Source organism: Squalius cephalus (genome assembly GCF_949319135.1).
Source record: "Squalius cephalus genome assembly, chromosome: 7".
In the NCBI taxonomy this organism is placed as follows: domain Eukaryota; kingdom Metazoa; phylum Chordata; class Actinopteri; order Cypriniformes; family Leuciscidae; genus Squalius; species Squalius cephalus.
Window position 1 is genome coordinate 17,376,541 of NC_137128.1, and position 20,671 is coordinate 17,397,211.

The 20,671-nt window shown below is 36.8% G+C and overlaps 1 protein-coding gene across 2 annotated transcripts in view; it reads right to left on the minus strand.

The window, feature by feature from the left end:
* Window positions 1-1,944: 1,944 nt before the first annotated feature.
* egfra (epidermal growth factor receptor a (erythroblastic leukemia viral (v-erb-b) oncogene homolog, avian)) overlaps window positions 1,945-20,671 on the minus strand; it is a 66,748-nt gene continuing 48,021 nt past the window's right edge. The window contains exons 17-28 of one of the 2 annotated variants that reach the window (XM_079876017.1): window positions 18,208-18,349; window positions 17,726-17,848; window positions 16,560-16,658; window positions 13,418-13,603; window positions 11,842-11,997; window positions 9,969-10,044; window positions 9,499-9,645; window positions 9,305-9,402; window positions 9,063-9,227; window positions 7,017-7,055; window positions 6,308-6,401; window positions 1,945-2,512 (exon numbers count right to left, since the gene is read on the minus strand). In XM_079876017.1, coding sequence (XP_079732143.1) covers window positions 2,157-2,512; window positions 6,308-6,401; window positions 7,017-7,055; window positions 9,063-9,227; window positions 9,305-9,402; window positions 9,499-9,645; window positions 9,969-10,044; window positions 11,842-11,997; window positions 13,418-13,603; window positions 16,560-16,658; window positions 17,726-17,848; window positions 18,208-18,349 — 1,681 coding nt within the window. In that variant the 3' untranslated portion in view covers window positions 1,945-2,156. Of the gene's footprint in view, window positions 2,513-6,298; window positions 6,402-7,016; window positions 7,056-9,062; window positions 9,228-9,304; window positions 9,403-9,498; window positions 9,646-9,968; window positions 10,045-11,841; window positions 11,998-13,417; window positions 13,604-16,559; window positions 16,659-17,725; window positions 17,849-18,207; window positions 18,350-20,671 lie in introns of both variants that reach the window. The other variant, XM_079876016.1, reaches the window with a different exon arrangement.

Consider the following 20,671-nt stretch of genomic DNA (forward strand, 5'->3'; position numbering starts at 1 on the left):
TCTTCTGTTGAACACAAAACAATATATTTTGAACAGTTGATGGGCCTTATTTAGCCTACTTCCATAGTATTTTTCCCCCATACTATGGAAATCAATTGCTACCGTCAACTGTTTGGTCACTGACATACTTCAAAATATCTTCTTTTGTGTTCAGCAGAAGAAAAAAATCATACATGTTTGGAACAACTTGAGGGTGAGTAAATGATGACAGAATTTCTTTTCTTTTTTTTGGTGAACTAAAACCATTTAACTTTAACATTGTGATCATAAAAGCAGGTGATTTGCATACTCTCTCTGTTTAGTTCAAGCATTACCTTATAAATGATTAGAATTAATGATTAAAACAGCTTTGATTGAATTAGCCCTGATTAGATGGCAAGTAAAACACACCTGATTGCATCATGTACACATCACCTATTATAAAAAGAAGTCTTTATTGAATTTACTTCTTATATAACAAAAGCCAAGAGGAAAAAGGAAAAAGGACCTTGTCACCATATTTTGAGAGCAAACGCGAATGTTTTCAAAAGAATGATCAAAAGCTAAAACAGTGACTTTAAGATATTCAACCACTTTTCTTTGATTTGTGCAACATCATAAAGCTCATGATATGTTCTGACTGTGAGATATGTGATTCAATTAGTTAATATTACTAAAGCCAAGCGGGGTACAGGAGGGGTGAAAACACATGGACGAACAAACAGAAATGGAATATATGAGTGACCGCATATGAGTGTGTTTTTTTATGACAATGGATAAAATACTCTATTAGATACAATAATGCAAATGTCAGCCTTATATTACAGTTCTGTACATGTACCAGTCATATTTTGGGCCTTCGGACGAGGCTAATTCTGTCCATACACAGATCATCGTCGTAGCCCTGTCCACACAGCCAACGTTTCCAGCAAAACATAACAGTTAAATGTAGAATTTAACTCTATTTTGACTTTCATTCACAGCAGAGAGGCATTAAACCGCCTCTGAGTTCAGCTTACACACAGTGTCCAACAGAAAGTATCTGCACACTTGAGTCACTATTAAAAAATGATGCATTAGCCTATACAGCATAATATCAAAACAAGGGACATTTAAATAAATATATCGCAAATACAGCTTTTTCAAATATAAAGGTGTAGGTTTGGAGCTGGTAAGATTTTTTAAATGTTTTTAACAGAAGTCTGCATTTATTTGATCAAAATACAGTAAAAACATCAATATTGTGAAATAGTCTTACAATTTAAAATTTACTGTTTTCTATTTGTAAATATTTTAGACTAGTTTATTCATGTGGTAAAAGCTGAATCTTCAGCATCAGTCTTCAGTGTCACATGATCCTTCAGAAATCATTCTAATATGATGATTTGCTGCACAAGAAACATTTCTTATTATATATATATATATATATATATATATATTCTGCATTCTTTTCCGGTTTCTGATGAGTAGAAAGTTCAAAAGAACAGCATTTATCTGAAACAAATGTTTAGTAACAATGTAAGATTATCATCATAGAAAAATGGATTTGTTTAATAAAAAATCTTACTGACCCCAAACCTTTGAACAATAGTGTGTGTATGTCACACACAAAAAGACACAGACAAAAAGTATTGGATACTTTCTGGTGGTCAAACTTAGCTCACGTTCAGTTTTTGTTTGCTTTGGTTTGGTATTTTCTATCTATAATGCAATGAAATTCAGACATGTGACTTCAGTGTCCAAACACTTTCTGGGGCCACTGCCAAGTTTTATGATTACAGACACTATTGAGCCCGGTAATTTGTTTGCTCATTAAAAACATTATCGACTAGCCTGAAACCAGATGACTTAAAAGCAGTCTTAGCATGTGTGTCGACAAGCTTGTTCCATGATATGCCATTTCAGCACACCAGCATGTTTCTACTGGCATCCACAGATTCAAGTCCTGTTGTCGTTCATAGTCTCTTGTGAGATTTGGAGAGAGCCACAGTCGATCAAGTCCAGCTCAGAACGAAACAAGCACATTTGAAAGGTAGCTTTTCAAGGTTATGAAAAGCTTGTTCTGTCCTTGACTCAGAGATATGTTTTGCCTGTGTATCCACTATAAATAGATGTCCTTCCATCTTTTACCTACTGAAAAGTGGCTCATTTTAACAGTTGCTCTTCTCCAGAATGTGCTAGTGCACTTCCAGCCCCATGTATTCTGCGTTTTCCGCAGCCGGCAAGTGGCCGTTGGTGTGTGTTTTGAGCTCCAGCGGGCAGAAGTCCTGCTGGTAGTCTGGGTTGTTAATGCTGTTCTGGGGGTTGAAGCCCCGCATGCTGAAGAAGGGCTGGCTTGAGAGGAGCTGCGTGTGGGACGTGTTCAGATACTCCGGTGGGGCGGCAGCAGCAGGGCTTTTAAAGCAGTTGAGGTACTCTTCCTCAGTTTCGTCCAGCGCCGATGAAGTGTGCGGAAGCGTGCGGGGGGGTCCTGGGTGTTGGTAAATTGGGTTGTTCATGTTGGACTTCAGTGAGTTGTTCTGGTTCATATATTCTGGGAAAGAGGACAACATGGGTTAAATAAACATTTTATTCTGTCAATTATTTAAATTTAAATTATTCTCTCAGTTTATTAAGATGTAAATCTGCATCTACATACAAAATACCTTAAGGGTATTAGCATCTATTAAAGCATGATGTTCCAAACCTATGGAGCCCATTTAGGGACATGGTGATGGGAAAGAATATGAGATGGGGGGAAAAATTGTTTTCCTAGGCTTTTGCATTTTCTCTTGCAAAATGTTTACGTAACTTTTGAGAATTTAACTCATAGTTTCTCAGGGGAACGCAAAACTTTTGAGAATTTGACTCAAAGTTTCTCAGGGGAAAGCAAAACTTTTGAGATTTTGACTCAAAGTTTCTCAGGGGAAAGCAAAACTTTTGAGATTTTGACTCAAAGTTTCTCAGGGGAACGCAAAACATTTGAGAATTTGACAAAGTTTCTCAGGGGAACGCAAAACATTTGAGAATTTGACTCAAAGTTTCTCAGGGGAACGCAAAACTTTTGAGATTTTGACTCAAAGTTTCTCAGGGGAACGCAAAACATTTGAGAATTTGACTAAGTTTCTCAGGGGAACGCAAAACATTTGATAATTTGACTCAAAGTTTCTCAGGGGAACGCAAAACATTTGAGAATTTGACTCAAAGTTTCTCAGGGGAACGCAAAACATTTGAGAATTTGATTCAAAGTTTCTCAGGGGAACGCAAAACTTTTGAGATTTTGACTCAAAGTTTCTCAGGGGAACGCAAAACATTTGAGAATTTGACTAAGTTTCTCAGGGGAACGCAAAACATTTGATAATTTGACTCAAAGTTTCTCAGGGGAACGCAAAACATTTGAGAATTTGACTCAAAGTTTCTCAGGGGAACGCAAAACATTTGAGAATTTGACAAAGTTTCTCAGGGGAACGCAAAACACTTGAGAATTTGACTCAAAGTTTCTCAGGGGAACGCAAAACATTTGAGAATTTGACTCAAAGTTTCTCAGGGGAACGCAAAACATTTGAGATTTTGACTCAAAGTTTCTCAGGGGAACGCAAAACTTTTGCAAATGAACGCAAAGTTTCTCGGGGAAACGCAAAACATTTGAGAATTTGACTCAAAGTTTCTCAGGGGAACGCAAAACATTTGAGAATTTGACTCAAAGTTTCTCAGGGGAACGCAAAACATTTGAGAATTTGACAAAGTTTCTCAGGGGAACGCAAAACATTTGAGAATTTGATTCAAAGTTTCTCAGGGGAACGCAAAACTTTTGAGATTTTGACTCAAAGTTTCTCAGGGGAACGCAAAACATTTGAGAATTTGACTAAGTTTCTCAGGGGAACGCAAAACATTTGATAATTTGACTCAAAGTTTCTCAGGGGAACGCAAAACATTTGAGAATTTGACTCAAAGTTTCTCAGGGGAACGCAAAACATTTGAGAATTTGACAAAGTTTCTCAGGGGAACGCAAAACACTTGAGAATTTGACTCAAAGTTTCTCAGGGGAACGCAAAACATTTGAGAATTTGACTCAAAGTTTCTCAGGGGAACGCAAAACATTTGAGATTTTGACTCAAAGTTTCTCAGGGGAACGCAAAACTTTTGCAAATGAACGCAAAGTTTCTCGGGGAAACGCAAAACATTTGAGAATTTGACTCAAAGTTTCTCAGGGGAACGCAAAACATTTGAGAATTTGACTCAAAGTTTCTCAGGGGAACGCAAAACATTTGAGAATTTGACAAAGTTTCTCAGGGGAACGCAAAACACTTGAGAATTTGACTCAGTTTCTCAGGGGAACGCAAAACATTTGAGATTTTGACTCAAAGTTTCTCAGGGGAACGCAAAACTTTTGCAAATGAACGCAAAGTTTCTCGGGGAAACGCAAAACATTTGAGAATTTGACTCAAAGTTTCTCAGGGAATGCAAAACTTTTGAGATTTTGACTCAAAGTTTCTCAGGTGAACGCAAAACATTTGAGAATTTGACTCAAAGTTTCTCAGGGGAACGCAAAACATTTGAGAATTTGATTAAGTTTCTCAGGGGAACGCAAAACATTTGAGATTTTGACTCAAAGTTTCTCAGGGGAACGCAAAACTTTTGCAAATTAATGCAAAGTTTCTCAGGGGAACGCAAAACACTTGAGAATTTGACTCAAAGTTTCTCAGGGAATGCAAAACATTTGAGATTTTGACTCAAAGTTTCTCAGGTGAACGCAAAACATTTGAGAATTTGACTCAAAGTTTCTCAGGGGAACGCAAAACATTTGAGAATTTGACAAAGTTTCTCAGGGGAACGCAAAACTTTTGCAAATTAATGCAAAGTTTCTCAGGTGAACGCAAAACATTTGAGAATTTGACTCAAAGTTTCTCAGGGGAACGCAAAACTTTTGCAAATTAATGCAAAGTTTCTCAGGGGAACGCAAAACATTTGAGAATTTGACTCAAAGTTTCTCAGGGGAACGCAAAACTTTTGAGATTTTGACTCAAAGTTTCTCGGGGGAACACAAAACATTTGAGAATTTGACTAAGTTTCTCAGGGGAACGCAAAACATTTGAGAATTTGACAAAGTTTCTCAGGGGAACGCAAAACATTTGAGAATTTGACTCAAAGTTTCTCAGGGGAACGCAAAACTTTTGAGATTTTGACTCAAAGTTTCTCAGGGGAACGCAAAACTTTTGAGATTTTGACTAAAAGTTTCTCAGGGGAATGCAAAACATTTGAGAATTTGACAAAGTTTCTCAGGGGAACGCAAAACTTTTGCAAATGAACGCAAAGTTTCTCGGGGGAAACGCAAAACATTTGAGAATTTGACTCAAAGTTTCTCAGGGGAATGCAAAACTTTTGCAAATGAATGCAAAGTTTCTCAGGGGAATGCAAAACTTTTGCAAATGAACGCAAAGTTTCTCGGGGGAACGCGAAACATTTGAGAATTTGACTCAGTTTCTCGAGGGAATGCAAAACTTTTGCAAATGAACGCAAAGTTTCTCGGGGGAACGCAAAACATTTGAGAATTTGACTCATAGTTTCTCAGGGGAATGCAAAACTTTTGCAAATGAACAAACTTTCTTGGGGGAACGCAAAACTTTTGAGAACGAACACAAAGTTTCTCCAGGAACACAAAACTTTTGAGAATGAACACAAAGTTTTTTGGGCAAGCGTAAAACTTTTACGAATGAATGCGGATTTTCTCGGGGGAACACAAAACTTTTAGGAACAAATGCAAAGTTTCCTAACGGATGAATTTAAAACAATAAAATCCCATCTCATATTTTTTCCATCACCATGTCACTGTAGAGGCTCCATATAAACCTGTATGACTTCCTTTCTTCCATGAAAAAAAGGAGATATTTTGAAAAATGTTTGCTACGTAACTGTTTACAATGGAGCAATTTGAATACGCTGAGATCTGAAAGCTATACTGGAGGCCATTTTATTGAAAAGAGACTTAAATTTCAGGCTGTTCCTAAAGCACAGACTTGGAATACAGCCCACAAGTGGTGTGACCTACTATGTGAATTTCATTCAATAGGAAAAAAGCAGTGTGAATATTCTTCAAAATATATCCTTTTGTGCTCCATTAAAAAAAAAAAAATACAGCCTTAGAACTACATGAGGGTGAATAAATTATAGAATTTTCATTTTTGGGTGAACTGTTCCTTTAAGAGTACAACATCATAGTATACCACAATAATGTAAGACCAAGACTGACCAACAGAGGTGCTCATTTCACCATAAACTAAAAAGTGTCTTTTTTATATCTTTTTGGTCCTCATTCAGCATTTAATTTTAAGAGACTGACCATTCCAACCTGGGGCGGGCTGGAAGTCTCCCTCGTGGAACCGTTCTGTCGGGTCTGGGATGTAACGCAGAACCATGCTGTTCTCCCTTGCCGGCAAACCATTCTGAGAGAAAGTAAACGTGTATTAGTGTCATTATGGTTAAATCGGTTTCATTTCCTGTAATTAACAATAGGTGACTGCTTGTAGAAGACTGCAAAAGCACAGCTGTGGACAGTTGTGTAATAAGTGGACCTTTTGTCCTGGATTTCATTTTTATTTTGCAGGTGTTTCTTGCAAACTTTTATGTTCCATGGGTTGATTTTTTATTAAAAATTCCATTGTTTTTCAATCCCAGATATGAAAATAAATCATAAACACACTAAGTTTTAAAACTATTATAATTTAAACATACCATGAAAATATTTATTTATAGACATTTTTGCACAAATTACTGCCCTCAGTGTTGGCATCATTTCTAAACAAATCTAATTTCCAGGACATCTCAAATGATCTATTGTGAACATTCTCTGGTTGAAATATATGTTCCAAAAGTCCAGATGGGCAAAAGTGTCAGGACGGTTTATTAAAATTCAAATTGAAATGCACATGTTATAATCACTGTGAACTGCTACTGCAATCTTGAAATCTATTAAATACATTCTCTATTTATATTTTTCTTTTGATGGTGCAAGCAAGCAATACGACACAGTGTCTTGATGTCTGACATGAGTAACTTACCCCATTTCTGTGACAGTTCCCAATACTGCTGTTGAGACTCTGAAACAAAATAAAAGCAGTCATGTGTTTAGTATCAACCCCTAAAAAGCAAGTATATATTTGTAACAAACCAAATAGTCTTATCAAACAAAATGTCTTAGCTAGTTTTTTAATAAAAAGTGAAATTGAGTATTGGAAACCTGATTGAATTGTACTGGTGATTCTAACAATTCAGTGTTTTTACTTTTTTTATTATTTCTATTTGATTGTTGTACAATGGTTAATCCATTCAACTGACATGTAAAGAAGATGACTGAGGACTGCATTAATCTTTGTATTCACCACCAATCACCGTGAACAAACCAGGCCTATGAATTAAGGCTCCATAACAAACCCCAGTCAGCAGTTCACGCAAGCATGTCGCATGTTTTCTTTTGCAAAACATGTTCATAAAACACAAGGAACGTCGAAAAGAAACATAAGCTAAATAAGCTACCATCTGCCAGAGAAACTACAGCCTTAAATGGCTATGCCTCAGCGCCTGCGTTATGTAAGACTCCGTCTGAGCTCAAGGCCTTCGTTCTGCCAAAAAAAATTTAACAAGTGTTGCCCGAGAAAGCAATCAGACTTGAAACGCTGAAGGAGCTTTGCACACACTTAGAGCGAGGTATAGGCGCGCGGCCAGGACACGCTCTGAACGCTGAGGCCTGGCGAGTCCTCACGCTGAGGAACGGTCATTAATCAGGAGGAAGCGAGGGAGAAGAGGAGGAGGACAGAGGAACGGGAAGTGGGTGAAGGAGGCCAGGCCAGAAGACCAGCAGAATCAGGCCAGGTACATACGCCTCTGCATCGTGAACTCTGTGTCCTTCTCAGCGCAAAGCACACAACACTGTCATCAGATCTGATACTGGGACCGCAGAGAGCGTTCAGCTGGCCTACATGTGCAATTAGTAGTTGAGTCAATTGTTTTATTTGTGATAACGCAGTGAAACAGTCCAAACATGGACATCATTTTTGGCCAGGCTGTCATAACACACATGAAAAAAAAAAAGAAGAGAGAACCAACTAAATATTAATAACTGATTTCGCTGTAGTCAATGTATGCTTTTTCCTGTGAGCTTCTTTTTTTTTTTTTTTGCAAATTAAAATAAAACATGTAGCTGTAGTTTACCTTTTTTTACCAAATAATTTTGCCAGATAAATACCTTAACCAAGTTTAGTGTTTTGTTCTTTCCTCATAATTAATCAAATATAAAATATTTTGATGGTTTAATCTAACTTATAGGGTCATTAAAAACAAATACCACTCCAATATATAAATAATATATAATATAAATAATATAGTAATTACTACTAGTAATTTAATTACAAAATACAATGTTGTATAATAGTGTATTATTGGCCAGTGTTGGATATTTAATTGTGCATGCTCTTAAATGTAAAATGTTATGTAAAAATGTTAAATGTAATTTTCAAACTGTATTTAATGAAGTTGTGATGCCTAAATGAACTAAATTTCTAACTTTGGACACACACACACGTTTTTATGTTTTATGGGGACTTTCCATAGACATAATGATTTTTATACTGTATAAATAAAAATATACACGGATATATATATATATATACCCGTGTATATTTTTTGTATATATATATATATACAAAAAATAATAATAAAAAAAAAAAAAAAAAAAAAAAAAATTATATATATATATATATATATATATATATATATTTTTTTTTTTTTTTGGAAACCATGATGCATTTTTACAGGATTCTTTGTTGACTAGAGAAAAAAAAAAAAACAAATAAATAAATAAATAAAATATATATATATTTGTAACAATGTAAAAATCTTTACGGTCACGTTTGATTATGTCATGTTTTTAAGTAGTTCTTTTTAATTGAGAAAATATATATTTTATATATATATTTTTATAATAAGATCGAACCTGTACATTATAAATGAGCTGGTGTCTGAAATGACCACCCGGATGTTAGGCAGGGGTCTCATGTGCTGTATATGCAGCCAGTGGCAGCAGTAATGTGAGTTTGTGTGTGCATTACCACAGAGTGCAGCAGCTGCGTACGGGACGTGCTGGGGCTGCTGAAGAAGCCCTGATTGGGCACTAAATACTCGTCGGCATCCACGGCTTCATCCAGCTCTCCGCTCATCAGACTGCGGTAGAACTTGGAGTCGGAAGGACTGGGTAAATGCATCCGATCATCACCCTGGAACACAGTGACAGTGATCAGATGTGAGCAATGCTCCAGTGAGCCTTCACAAATCAGAGTTGTGCTTCTCTCACCTGAATGACCAGATAGCGTGGCGGGTCACGTGCCATTTTGGTGAACTCAGCGATGAGCTCCCTGAAGCGAGGTCTGCTCTCCGAATCGATCATCCAACCTTAATATGAAAACGTAAGGATAAAAGGCGATGATGACAAAGACTTCAAGTTTCAGAACTTGTCCACTTCATAATACAGCAATGACTCAAACTTACATTTGACCATTATCATGTACACATCAATGGTGCAGATAGGAGGCTGAGGAAGTCTTTCTCCTTTCTCGAGAACTTCTGCGATTTCTCTAGCAGGAATACCATCGTATGGCTTTGTTCCAAATGTCATCAGCTCCCAGACTGTCACACCTAGAGAAGTGCATCATTCATTGAAAAACAGCCAATTTCATGAAATACTGAGAGATCCTCAGCTTTGAAAGAGATCTTATAAAGTCAACATAAACCCTATTCATTTTCTACATTCACATTCCTGGTCATGTTCATTGGGGCATGTTTTTCCAAAGAAAACTTTTCCAGATCCAAGCAATTCCCTATGGATAAATCCTGCTATAATTTTCTTGCTGAATTTTCGTTTTCACTCTGAAGTCCATGGAAGTAAAACTGACTTCAAAAGTTTAATTTCTGAAATAAGCAATACCGTTTACTTCTGTCATTAGTGAACTGTTACTGACCATAACTCCAGACGTCACTCTGGTGGGTGTATGTCCTGTGGAGGATGGATTCGAGCGCCATCCATTTTATGGGCACCTGTTGAAGGATATAGATGGACAAGGCAACATAAAATCTCTATTTTAAATGCCAAAATGGGAAGTGAACACATTTGACGCATTCTAAAGGTGAACTTCTGATTGCTAGTAATATTAGTCTTGTATAGTTAGGACACTTATAAGCAGTCTTGGGGAAAGTTACAACATTGAGTTACTCCTAAGAAGTAACCAATTGTGTTCCTTAGTTACTTTACATGGATGATAAAGCATTACATTACTTTTGTGTTACCTTTTCTCATCCTGCCTGGGCTTGCTTGTTTTTTGTTTTTTGTTTTTTTAAGTTCTATTTTTTTGTCAAATGTAAAGGCCCTTTTACACCAAAAGTTAAATGAATAAGCCTCAGGTTGAAGGAAATGCAAATTCAAGCCTGTACAGTAGAGGGGAAAAGTACATACTTTTGAGTGTGTAGCAGAACAGTAGGCAGGCTTTGGGACATAGGCCTACTACTCCATAATTCATGAAATCATAATTGCGTCTTTAACGGACAGCTCTGTCACTTATTTATGCATCCTGTCACTGTTTAAACTGCCCTGTCAATCATCTTTTCACAGTAGAAATCATCAACATTCAATTCCATTTAATTTCCTAGCGTTTCGGAGAGAAATGTAGTAGCATGTTGATCTGCCAGTCGTGGGTCTTTCATTCGGAGAACTCTCCTCGTGTGTTTGCAATTTGCATAATGATGCATTTAAAAGTTAATGACCAAACGTATTGCAAAAGTTCACAATGCTGTTGCAGATGAAATATAATGTGGATAAATTTGAATAAATATATTTTCATCAGGTTAGAAACTGATTATTAATCACTCAAACCCCTTTATCTAAACCTCTTTATCTAAACCTTTGCGTTCTGGAGCGACCATCAGAATGCATGAAATGTTTTCTGTTTTCGTGTAAGTGTTAATAACTTTATTCTAGAGCTGCTGTAAAGCCAAAACAATCTCTGTTCCATTAATTTCATATTATCACTGTAAAGCTGCTTTGAAACAATCTATATTGTTAAAAGTGCTATATAAATGAAGGTGACTTGACTTGATTCTGTACTTCACCGTAGGACTCGCACATCTGCCATGTTTGTAGTTTTTTAACAAATTGTATTTGCGTTTGTAGTTCTAATCAAATCCCCAGTGTGTGCACGGATCTGCACTTCAGATTCTAACCTGAAAAAGTAGACCATCCATCTGGGTATCTTTGGAATAAAAGATACTATGATTTGGGACAAAACAATTCTAATTTTGAACACTATTTAGGACAGAGTATGCAAATTCGGATACAGCAAATGTCTAAAGTCATTTTTGCATATTAGTATGGTTGAATTGGATCATCAAAGGTCAGTAGCAAAGACATTGGTTAATAAAGTGAGCTTAAATACATAAAGTATATTTGTGTAATTTAACATGTAATTATAACAGGTTTGTGTAATATTCTGAGTTTGCATTTCACTGTTTTTATTCATTTTGAGGAATACTGACAGGAGAGGTGTCAGTTAATAAATGGGAAAACAAATTATTTAGCGTTACTTATTTGAAAAAAGTAACTAAAATATTTAGCTGTAAAAGTAATGCGTTACTTTACTAGTTACTTAAAGTACTAGTTACTTAAAGTAATCTGATTACGTAACTCGCATTACTTATAATGCGTTACCTGCTAATAAGGCCACATTAATCACTTCACTCGTTTTTAGGGCAGTTTAGGAACAGTTATTCATCTAGTAAAATCAAAAACTGCTAAAACTCTGTCAACAACATCCACTTCCTCACAAAAAAGAAATAACAGACCTTTCCGCCATCTGCGTGATACTCCTTCTCGTCTGCGTTTAACAGCTTGGCCAGGCCAAAATCGGTGATCTTCACATGTTGAGGGGTTTTCACCAGCACATTACGAGCAGCCAAGTCTCTGTGCACAAGATGGCGCTCTTCCAGGTAATTCATTCCCTAATAAAGCCAGAGAGAGAGTGATGCAAAAGATTTTAGTCCACTTGATTGAATTAATATAATGTCCTCATTCAAGCTGGAACGAAAATTCTGTGTTGAAAGAAAATTCATTAATATGCCGTCCTCATTATACTGAGGTAATATGCCATCAAAACTTTTCTGAATAGTCTTTTTCAGAGACACATGTGGTCTGTCACTGTTCTTTTCATATGAGAACAAGAAGACGACAGAACTAGACTACAGTAAGGACGACAGAGAAAGACAACATAAATATACACATCAACATAATTTATTAAGTATTAAGTAGGTAATAACTGTAGACCAGGACAAAAGCACAAAGTCAACTTATTTTTGGCAAAAATGGAACCTCATAAATATTGGCTTCATGTCTATATCATCTGAAAAGCATCTGAAAATGTAATGATAGAGGATTTTTTTTACACATATTAAAGTTTTAGTAATGCGATCATAAAAAGACTAAGTGTAAAGTGTTTACGAGCCACCTACGGACACTTTAACATCCAAACAGAACTACGTCAGCATACAGAGTCATGGATGAGAGACACAGATGGAAAAAAGTGCACAGATAAGGGGAAAATACTGTGTAGATCATTAGGGAATAATAGGAAACACAACCGATATGGAAAGAATGACTGTGAGAACTGATGATATTCAAACAAAAAGAAAGTCAGGATTCAAGAAGATGAAAACATATTTGTTCAAGCTTTTCTCAGAATGTTCAGTCATCATATCACTACATTTTCAAGTCATATTCTGATCAAAGTTTCTCTCAAAAAAGAAATGTTCTTCCCTCAGCAGCGAGGATCAAAAAAAGTCCTGTCTGCTTAAAAAAAATCCTCACAGTAACTGATTTGCACTTCAGAAAAGAGACATGACTTCACATTTTGAATATTTTCGAGTGGTACAGATCTGTGAGTGGTATTACCTATTCTTGGTTTAATATCACCAGAGGGAAGCCTGAATGGGCATATCAATTTATTCCAGATCTAAAAATGTCTCCTTACACCTTCTAGTTCCGCTTTAAACACAATGTATTAAACAAATCCCATTTTCCTTTTATTATATAGGACAGTTGGGAAATGAAAATGAAATGAAGAGAGGTGGAACATGACTGGGACATGTTAATAATTAAACTAGGGTGCCCCATCACTTAATAATTAATCACAAATAAAATGAATTGCAAATAATTATACTGATTAATAATTGTATCTTAAATAAATAAATAAATTATTGCAATTAAAATAATAAAAATACATTTAAATCATTCTTTTGAATAGTTAATTGTACTGAACACAAAGAACTGACATCCCAAACCATCTGTTCATCATCAAATTAAATGACTCATTGCTTATCACAATGGAAGTGATTCCAAAAACAATGAAAGACACAATCCATTCACCTTAGCAATCTGCACACACCAGTTGAGCAGGTGTTGTGAGCCGATGTTGTCCTTGTTTTCCCTGACGTAGTCCAGCAAACAGCCGTAGGGCATCAACTGGGTGATCAATTGGACGGTGGAGGTCAGGCAGATGCCGAGCAGACGACACACGTGAGGATGCTCCACGCTGGCCATCACATAGGCCTCCTATAGATGCAAACAAATGAGCTCAGAACCCATGCAACACACTGTATATGGTATACAGCAACACTGACAAATCCTGCGGCTGTTTACAGTCCCTAAAGCCGTAGAACTAACAAATGAGGTGCCTTGGGCGCATTCGAAAATATTTGTAGGAACTGAGGCCTGGAGTTCAGAAGGAAAGTGCTTCAGGAAAATAAAAACCTAGGAACATAACAAATCAAACCCTGGGCAATACACAGGGCTTTCCCTAGGTGATTCAAAGCTGCCAATACCAACAACCTTTTCCTTTCAGATAATGAGGGAGTGACTGATATCAATTTCATTTTTTTTTTCTTTTTATTTCTAACATTAAAACTACTGCAGATCTGTTAGGATTCGGTTTCTGCAGACGTTCAAAAGGTTATACTGTGTGTTTCCATAGATGAGTTATCTTTAAAGTGTCCTTGAGAAGTGGTCTGTTCAGCCACATCCTCACAAACCAAAGAGAATCCTGGAGGAAATTACATTCTTTCGGTTCGCAACAGAAAAACAAGACCGTTTCTGAGTCTGGGTGCATGCAAAAAGCAGGAATTCCTCCATTGCTACACTCCTCCTGGTCGAAGTTTTCTGTTATGTATCAACCCTCAAGGTTATGTTATATACAGTAGATTTCAGCTGCGCTTGTCACTGGAGACTGAGGCCTTTTCTGCACAATCATTATCTTAACTGGAATGACAAAACAGATTTCACTGTCTGTGTTTACTGAGATAATTAACTGGATCGCACAGACACAGTGCAGATGCATGAATTATCACTGTATAAGCAGAGTGTGTAAAGAAAAGGGTTTGATTTTTGTGAAATACATAGCCAACTTTCAAATGTTAAAAAAGTAAAAAAAAAAAAAAAAAAAAAGTACAGAATGTTTTCATTCACTAACTAAAGCAGGCTTGAGTAGTTAGCACATACAACAATATACAATAAAACATTTCCCAACATTTTTTGCATGAAGTCAGTTCATTGCTGGTAGACTGTAACATTTGACAATCACAAAGTGATTAAAAATCATTCTAATATTTATATTGTTTTATTAAAAAATTAACAAACAACTTTTCTGAAAGGTTTTTTCATGAAAGTTTTTTTTTTAAATACTATTTGGTTATTAATTAGTATTTGATCTAATACTTTGACATTTAAAGAGGCAGAATTAAATTTCTGGTATCTATCCACTTTAAACTGTTCACTAGTTCACAAACAACAAATTCCTGCAGATGTTGTGTTTTGTTGGGTCAGTGTGACAAAGATTTGTTTCTGAACACTAAATCAAACAGTCAGCTTTTTCATTTGTTGCGCAATTTCAGCCAGCCTTAAAGTCACCATAAAAATCAAAACGAATAATTCTTGATTTAAATGGAATATTGCAATATTAAATTATTTATCTGCCCTAGTGAAAAACAAATATACCAAAATGTATTTGAAATGCATTTATTTTATGTTAAGTATACTACAAACACATTTACATATTTATGTACTTAATAAAACATACCCTGCAATTGTACTTTTAGTATACTAAATTAGTATACTTAGTCTGTTAAATTGTAAAAACTAAATTTGTACTTAATGTACTTTAGTTATCCAGAAATAGTGCGGAGGTCCAACTAAACATATACTTAAATATATTTGATGGCACTAAAGTGGAACTATCGCAATTATACTTTAGGTACACTTTAAATATCTTGTGTTTAAACACTGATTTTATACAGAGATCATAATAGAGATATTAAACACATGTTAGGCTTAATATTAAGAAATGTGCATCGTGCAATAAAGTAGTACTCCAAATAAAGTTTAATTATAAGATTTATTTCAGTAAGTCTCAAGTGTAAAAGTCAGTAAATATGTTAATGGTTTTGTAGTATACTTAGTATGAAATAAATGTATTTTAATTAAATACATTTTGGTAAAGGGTGTGCACATCATTATTTTTTTTTAATTCATGTTCTCTCGTAATCTTGAATCAAAATAACTCCCTCCCTCTTGCAGCTCATCTCTTCTCTTCTCTGATGACGTGTTTACTAGCGTGAGGGCGGGGCAACCTGTCAATCCCATGAGATTGACCAATAGCAAACCACGACCATCCAATCAATTCCCAATGGACAAAATCAAGTCCAGCCCTAAATGTTTTCTTATTCGAGAAGCCGTTTTACTCGGATAGGAAAGAAAAGACTATCGCAACTTCCGTTTCATGCTGACATTAAAGGGATAGTTCACTTTGAAATTAAATTTTGGTATGTTTTAGCTTACATCCAAGATGTAGGTGTCTTTTTTTCCACTGTAGTTTCAATTTTTATATTTTTAGGTCAAACCGTTCTTGTCTGTCAGTCCTATAATGCAGGTCTATGGTCACTGTCTCAAAGAGAATGCACAGAGCGACGTCTAGTGTATATATATATCTATGCAGCAGTCTGCGCACACGTCACACACCAGGATGCGCGCGCGCCCTCAGATCACTTGGACGTGGTTGTGTACAAGAGCTAAAAAACGATATAAATACTGTTCGTTTTCTCACACAAACCGCTCGTTTCGTGTCTTAGGCCATCAATGTGTACTTAGGATGAGGAATTGTTTAATTTGGACGATGGGGAATTGTTTTAATTTGGACGATGGGGAATTGTTTTAATTTGGACTCTGTGCATGCTCTTTGAGAAAGTGACCACAGACCTGCATTATATGACTGACAGACAAGAATGGTTTGACCTAAAAATATCAAAATTGAAACTACTGCGGAAAAAAAGACACCTACATCTTGGATGCCCTTGAGGTAAGCTAAAACATCCCAAAATTTTATTTCAAAGTGAACTATCCCTTTAAGATATTTGGCTTTAATTATCAATGCAGTATTGACAGCAGTAAACTGACAATGAGTCACAGTGAAAAAAAACAGATATGACATAAACACCTCAATTCACACTCTAATACTCACGTCCAAGATCTCCTTGTTTGCTTTGGGAGACGTGGCTTCTCGTAAGACCTTAATGGCGACGGGGATCTTCACACTCTCTCCCTCTGGAACCCACAAACCCTGCAGCAACATATATTTGTCTTAATATTTTATGAGTAACACCCAGTGTTTTGTAACCAAGTTTTCAAAGCTGAAATCATCCTGAGATAAAGTTATAATGTTTACGTCTACAAATCAACAACAAATAGACCTAGATGCCGGTTTCAGACTACATAATATTTTTGTCTTCTACGATAGTCAGTGTTTTAGGTTATGCGATTTTTCACTCCTAAATTGTTGTTGCGGACAAGAAAGTCAGACTACACATCGCATCTTTAACAACAAGCGTGATGTCATCGAGAAGGCGGAACAAGCGACACTAAGAGGCGGGATTAGCTGAGGTGACATGACGGCTAACAGACGGCAGACAAACGGCATCAGTAGTGACATCAGCGACAATCCACCTGTCACTCAAGTGGCCACGCCCTTAATTATGCAGAATTTTAAGGCATAATATAATTTAAACGGATGAGTTATAAAAAAAAATTCCCCCAAAATATTTCTGCAGTAAAGTTGGGCATTTTAGCTTGGGGGACTGACTCTCTTTTGGAGCCTGTCTCTAGCGGCCAGTCGATGAATTGCAGTTTAAGTCACTTCCGTGTTGGAATCAAGAGAGACCGGAAGGTTGCCGCTTGATCCCAACGCAAGAATTGACGTTTACGAATCACCACCACTACACCTTAAGTCAAACGGATTGTGCAAAAATCGTCTGATATCGTGCAGTCATGGACCCGGCTTTAGCCAGGTTAGACACCATATTGAATTTAACACATGAAAACGAGACTGTGAGGGATAGACTTACATGTAGATTCTTTACAATGGCAAGCACTGTATAAAAGTCCTAGATTATGTCATTTTCACAACTCACAACTTTCAAGTTTTTTCGAAAGACGTTTTATCAGCTGAACAATCGATATGTTAAACAACAGTGCTATACATTGAATGCACTGTACTTCTTTCACTCACAGCCTTGTTTTCATTCCTGTCAAGAATTAAATTTTGTACAGAAAATTGAGAAGGCATTAGAAGAGGAAACACAAAAAAAATATTTACATACACATATGCAACCCTAAAGAGAGGTCAGTCACCTTATACACAGTGCCGAAAGCTCCGGACCCAAGCACTTTGATCTTCTTGAACTCCGTCTCTTTGAGGATTCGCAGCAAGGCCTGGTTGGGGGCTTCGCCGCTGGGGGTCAGAGGCTCCACTAGCTGTAGAGACAAACAGAGTCAGGAAACCTCCCCTCCACACTCAAACACACATCCTGTCCTCCAACGAGCACGGGGTGACACGGATCTGCCTGTATTCACGAACACTATTGCCTCAATGACTGATTTCCCTCAGCTTTCGTACTAGACTGTTGACATTACAGCTGCAAACCGGCAGCTGTAATCTCACATTCTTTCAGCTTGTCTGAAGTTACTATATCTGACTCTATTCTGAAGCTATAAATCATTCAGCTCTTTCCCGCAGACATCAAACTCTGCCAACTCTCTTCTTTCTGTGAGTGTTTGGATGTTTAACAGTAGATATTCAGAATATTTATATCCTGGTTGTCTTGTGGTCTGACCTCTCTTTCTTGCAGGAGTCGTCGCAGGGTTCTCTTCCTTCTGATGTGGCGTCTGCGGAAAAGAACAGCCACTCCTAGAGCCAGGATTACAAACGCCAGCAGACCTCCAACCACACCAGCGGCAATCATGGGCAAACCCGAACTACAGACCAAAGGAACATTATTAAGTAACAAACCTTTTGCATGTAGTTGAAGATGGTCCCCTCATTCCCCATGGTCCCCAGTTTCTCTCTTGACCAAAGATACTAAATCTTAACACATTTCTTGAGTGGTTATGCTCTTATTAATGATGAACTTTCTTTAGAACATCAGCATTTGTGAGATTTATTCCATTTGAACAGTTTTGAGTTTAAAATATAATTTTTTTTTGTCATTGGATAAAAATTATTTACTTTATGTCAGACATTAAAACATTTATGTCTATTTTAAGAGTAAATTAATTCATTTAGATGTGAAGGGTAAAACAGTTTTTTTATTTGAAATAATGAATTATATGTTAGACCCTTAGCATAAAATTTGTTTTCAGTTTAACACGTTAATTTTTTTTAACGTAATTAATGCAGAATCCCTTTTTACTGTATCTTTAAAAAAAAAAAAATTTTCTAATTCACAGCCTCATTATTTTACAACAGAAACTATTTCGATGGTGCACATAAGACATTCTACTCACTATTAGTAACTTTGCAACTACATGTCAAATAACTCTCATTAGATTATTAGTAGACTGTAATAAACTGTTAGTAGATTGGGTTAAGGTTGGGTTTTAAATTTCGGGTTAGTAGAATAAGTTGACGTAGTTGCAAAGTTACGTATAGTCAGTAAAATGTCTAAAGTGGACTATTAAAATAAAGTGTTAGCAGATATTACTAATGCTTTATTAACTGGTAGTTGACATGGTAGTTGACATGTAGTTGCAAATTAATGAGAGTTAGTTGACAAGTAGTTACAAAGTTACTTATAGTAAGTAGAATGTCTGTTGGGGAAGATATTAAGCAGTCTACTCTACAAACTTTAAGTAACTTTGCAACTATACATGTCAATTAAAGCTGGTTACACACAGAACGATATTTGGAGTGATTTTGGGCCCAATTCTCCCTTTCCGACAATCCTAGGTAAAGTCCCGATAATCTTGACGGTTCTACAGATTATCTTATAGATTTTCCTGTGGTGTGAGATGTGTTAAGGGTGACTGAATCTGCTCGGAAGAACGCCGGAGCTGTACCAATCTCAAATCGTAAATATCCATCCAACGTGTTGAACATTAGCATTCAGAAACAAACAAACGCGCACGCAATCTGTAGATTGTCACGTGAAACGAAACGATACCCAATCAGAAAGCGAGCTCACCTCTAGCTCGCGCTGTAACATATAAAGTCCATGTTAACGCCATCTCCACGACTTCATCCAAACCTTTTTCTTTTTTTTCTTTCATTTTCTGTAAAAAACAGTCCAAACACTATTATCGCCATTTCTTCTTGCCCATTGTCTGCCATGTTTGCTTACTTTAAGTCACGTTTGGTCGCGAGAATTTTTGCCAGATTTCCTGTGTTCACAGTCGGGACTCTGGTTGTTTGTGAATGTAATCTGTTGAGGTGCGATATGATGTTTTAGTCACATCGTGGCACTCCACACACTAGGGGCCCTATTTTAACGATCTAAGAGCATGGTCTAAAGCGCAGGGCGCAAGTGCACTTAGGTTGTGTCCGAATCCACTTTTGCTAGTTTAACGACGCGGTGCATGGTCCAAAAGGGTTGTCCCTATTCTCTTAATGAGTAATGGGTGTGTTTTGGACGTAACGTGCAATAAACCAATCAGAGTTTCATCTCCCATTCCCTTTAAAAGCCAGTTGCGCTCGCGCCATGGCGGATTCGCTATTTGCATGGCGCAATTTGCAAGCGAAAAAACTGAACGCTTCTCCAGAGAGGAAACGGATCTGCTCTTGCGCGAGGTTAAAGAGCAGACTATCTACGGGACAAAGTGTACGTGCGTTGTGCACCCGCCTATAGTCGCACATTACTAACGCGCTCTTTAAATAACAAAAAAAAGTCTATTTCAGTTGTCTCAAAATAGCAACGCGCCAGCAATGCGCTTGAACACACCTCGTTTTCAGACCAGTACGCCCAAGGGCGCAAATGCATTTGCTATTTAAACAACGTGGCACAGGATGTGAAAATGAAAACTGCGTCGGGCTGAAACTAGCCAAAAACACTTGCGTCGCGCCTGGCGCTGCATTGCGACGAGTGTATAATAGAGTGCTACAGGAACAAAGCTGTTAAATCAGATTTTTTTATTGTCTTGCACATTTTGAAAATCTGGTAAGAGTTTAAACATCTTTTAGTGTGGGCCAGCCTTAAGTTAGTTGACATTTAGTTGCAAAGTTACTTATAGTTAGTAGAATGTCTAAAGTGGACCACCAAATAATGTGTTACCGGATGAACGCTGTTGTATACATCACATTTCTGG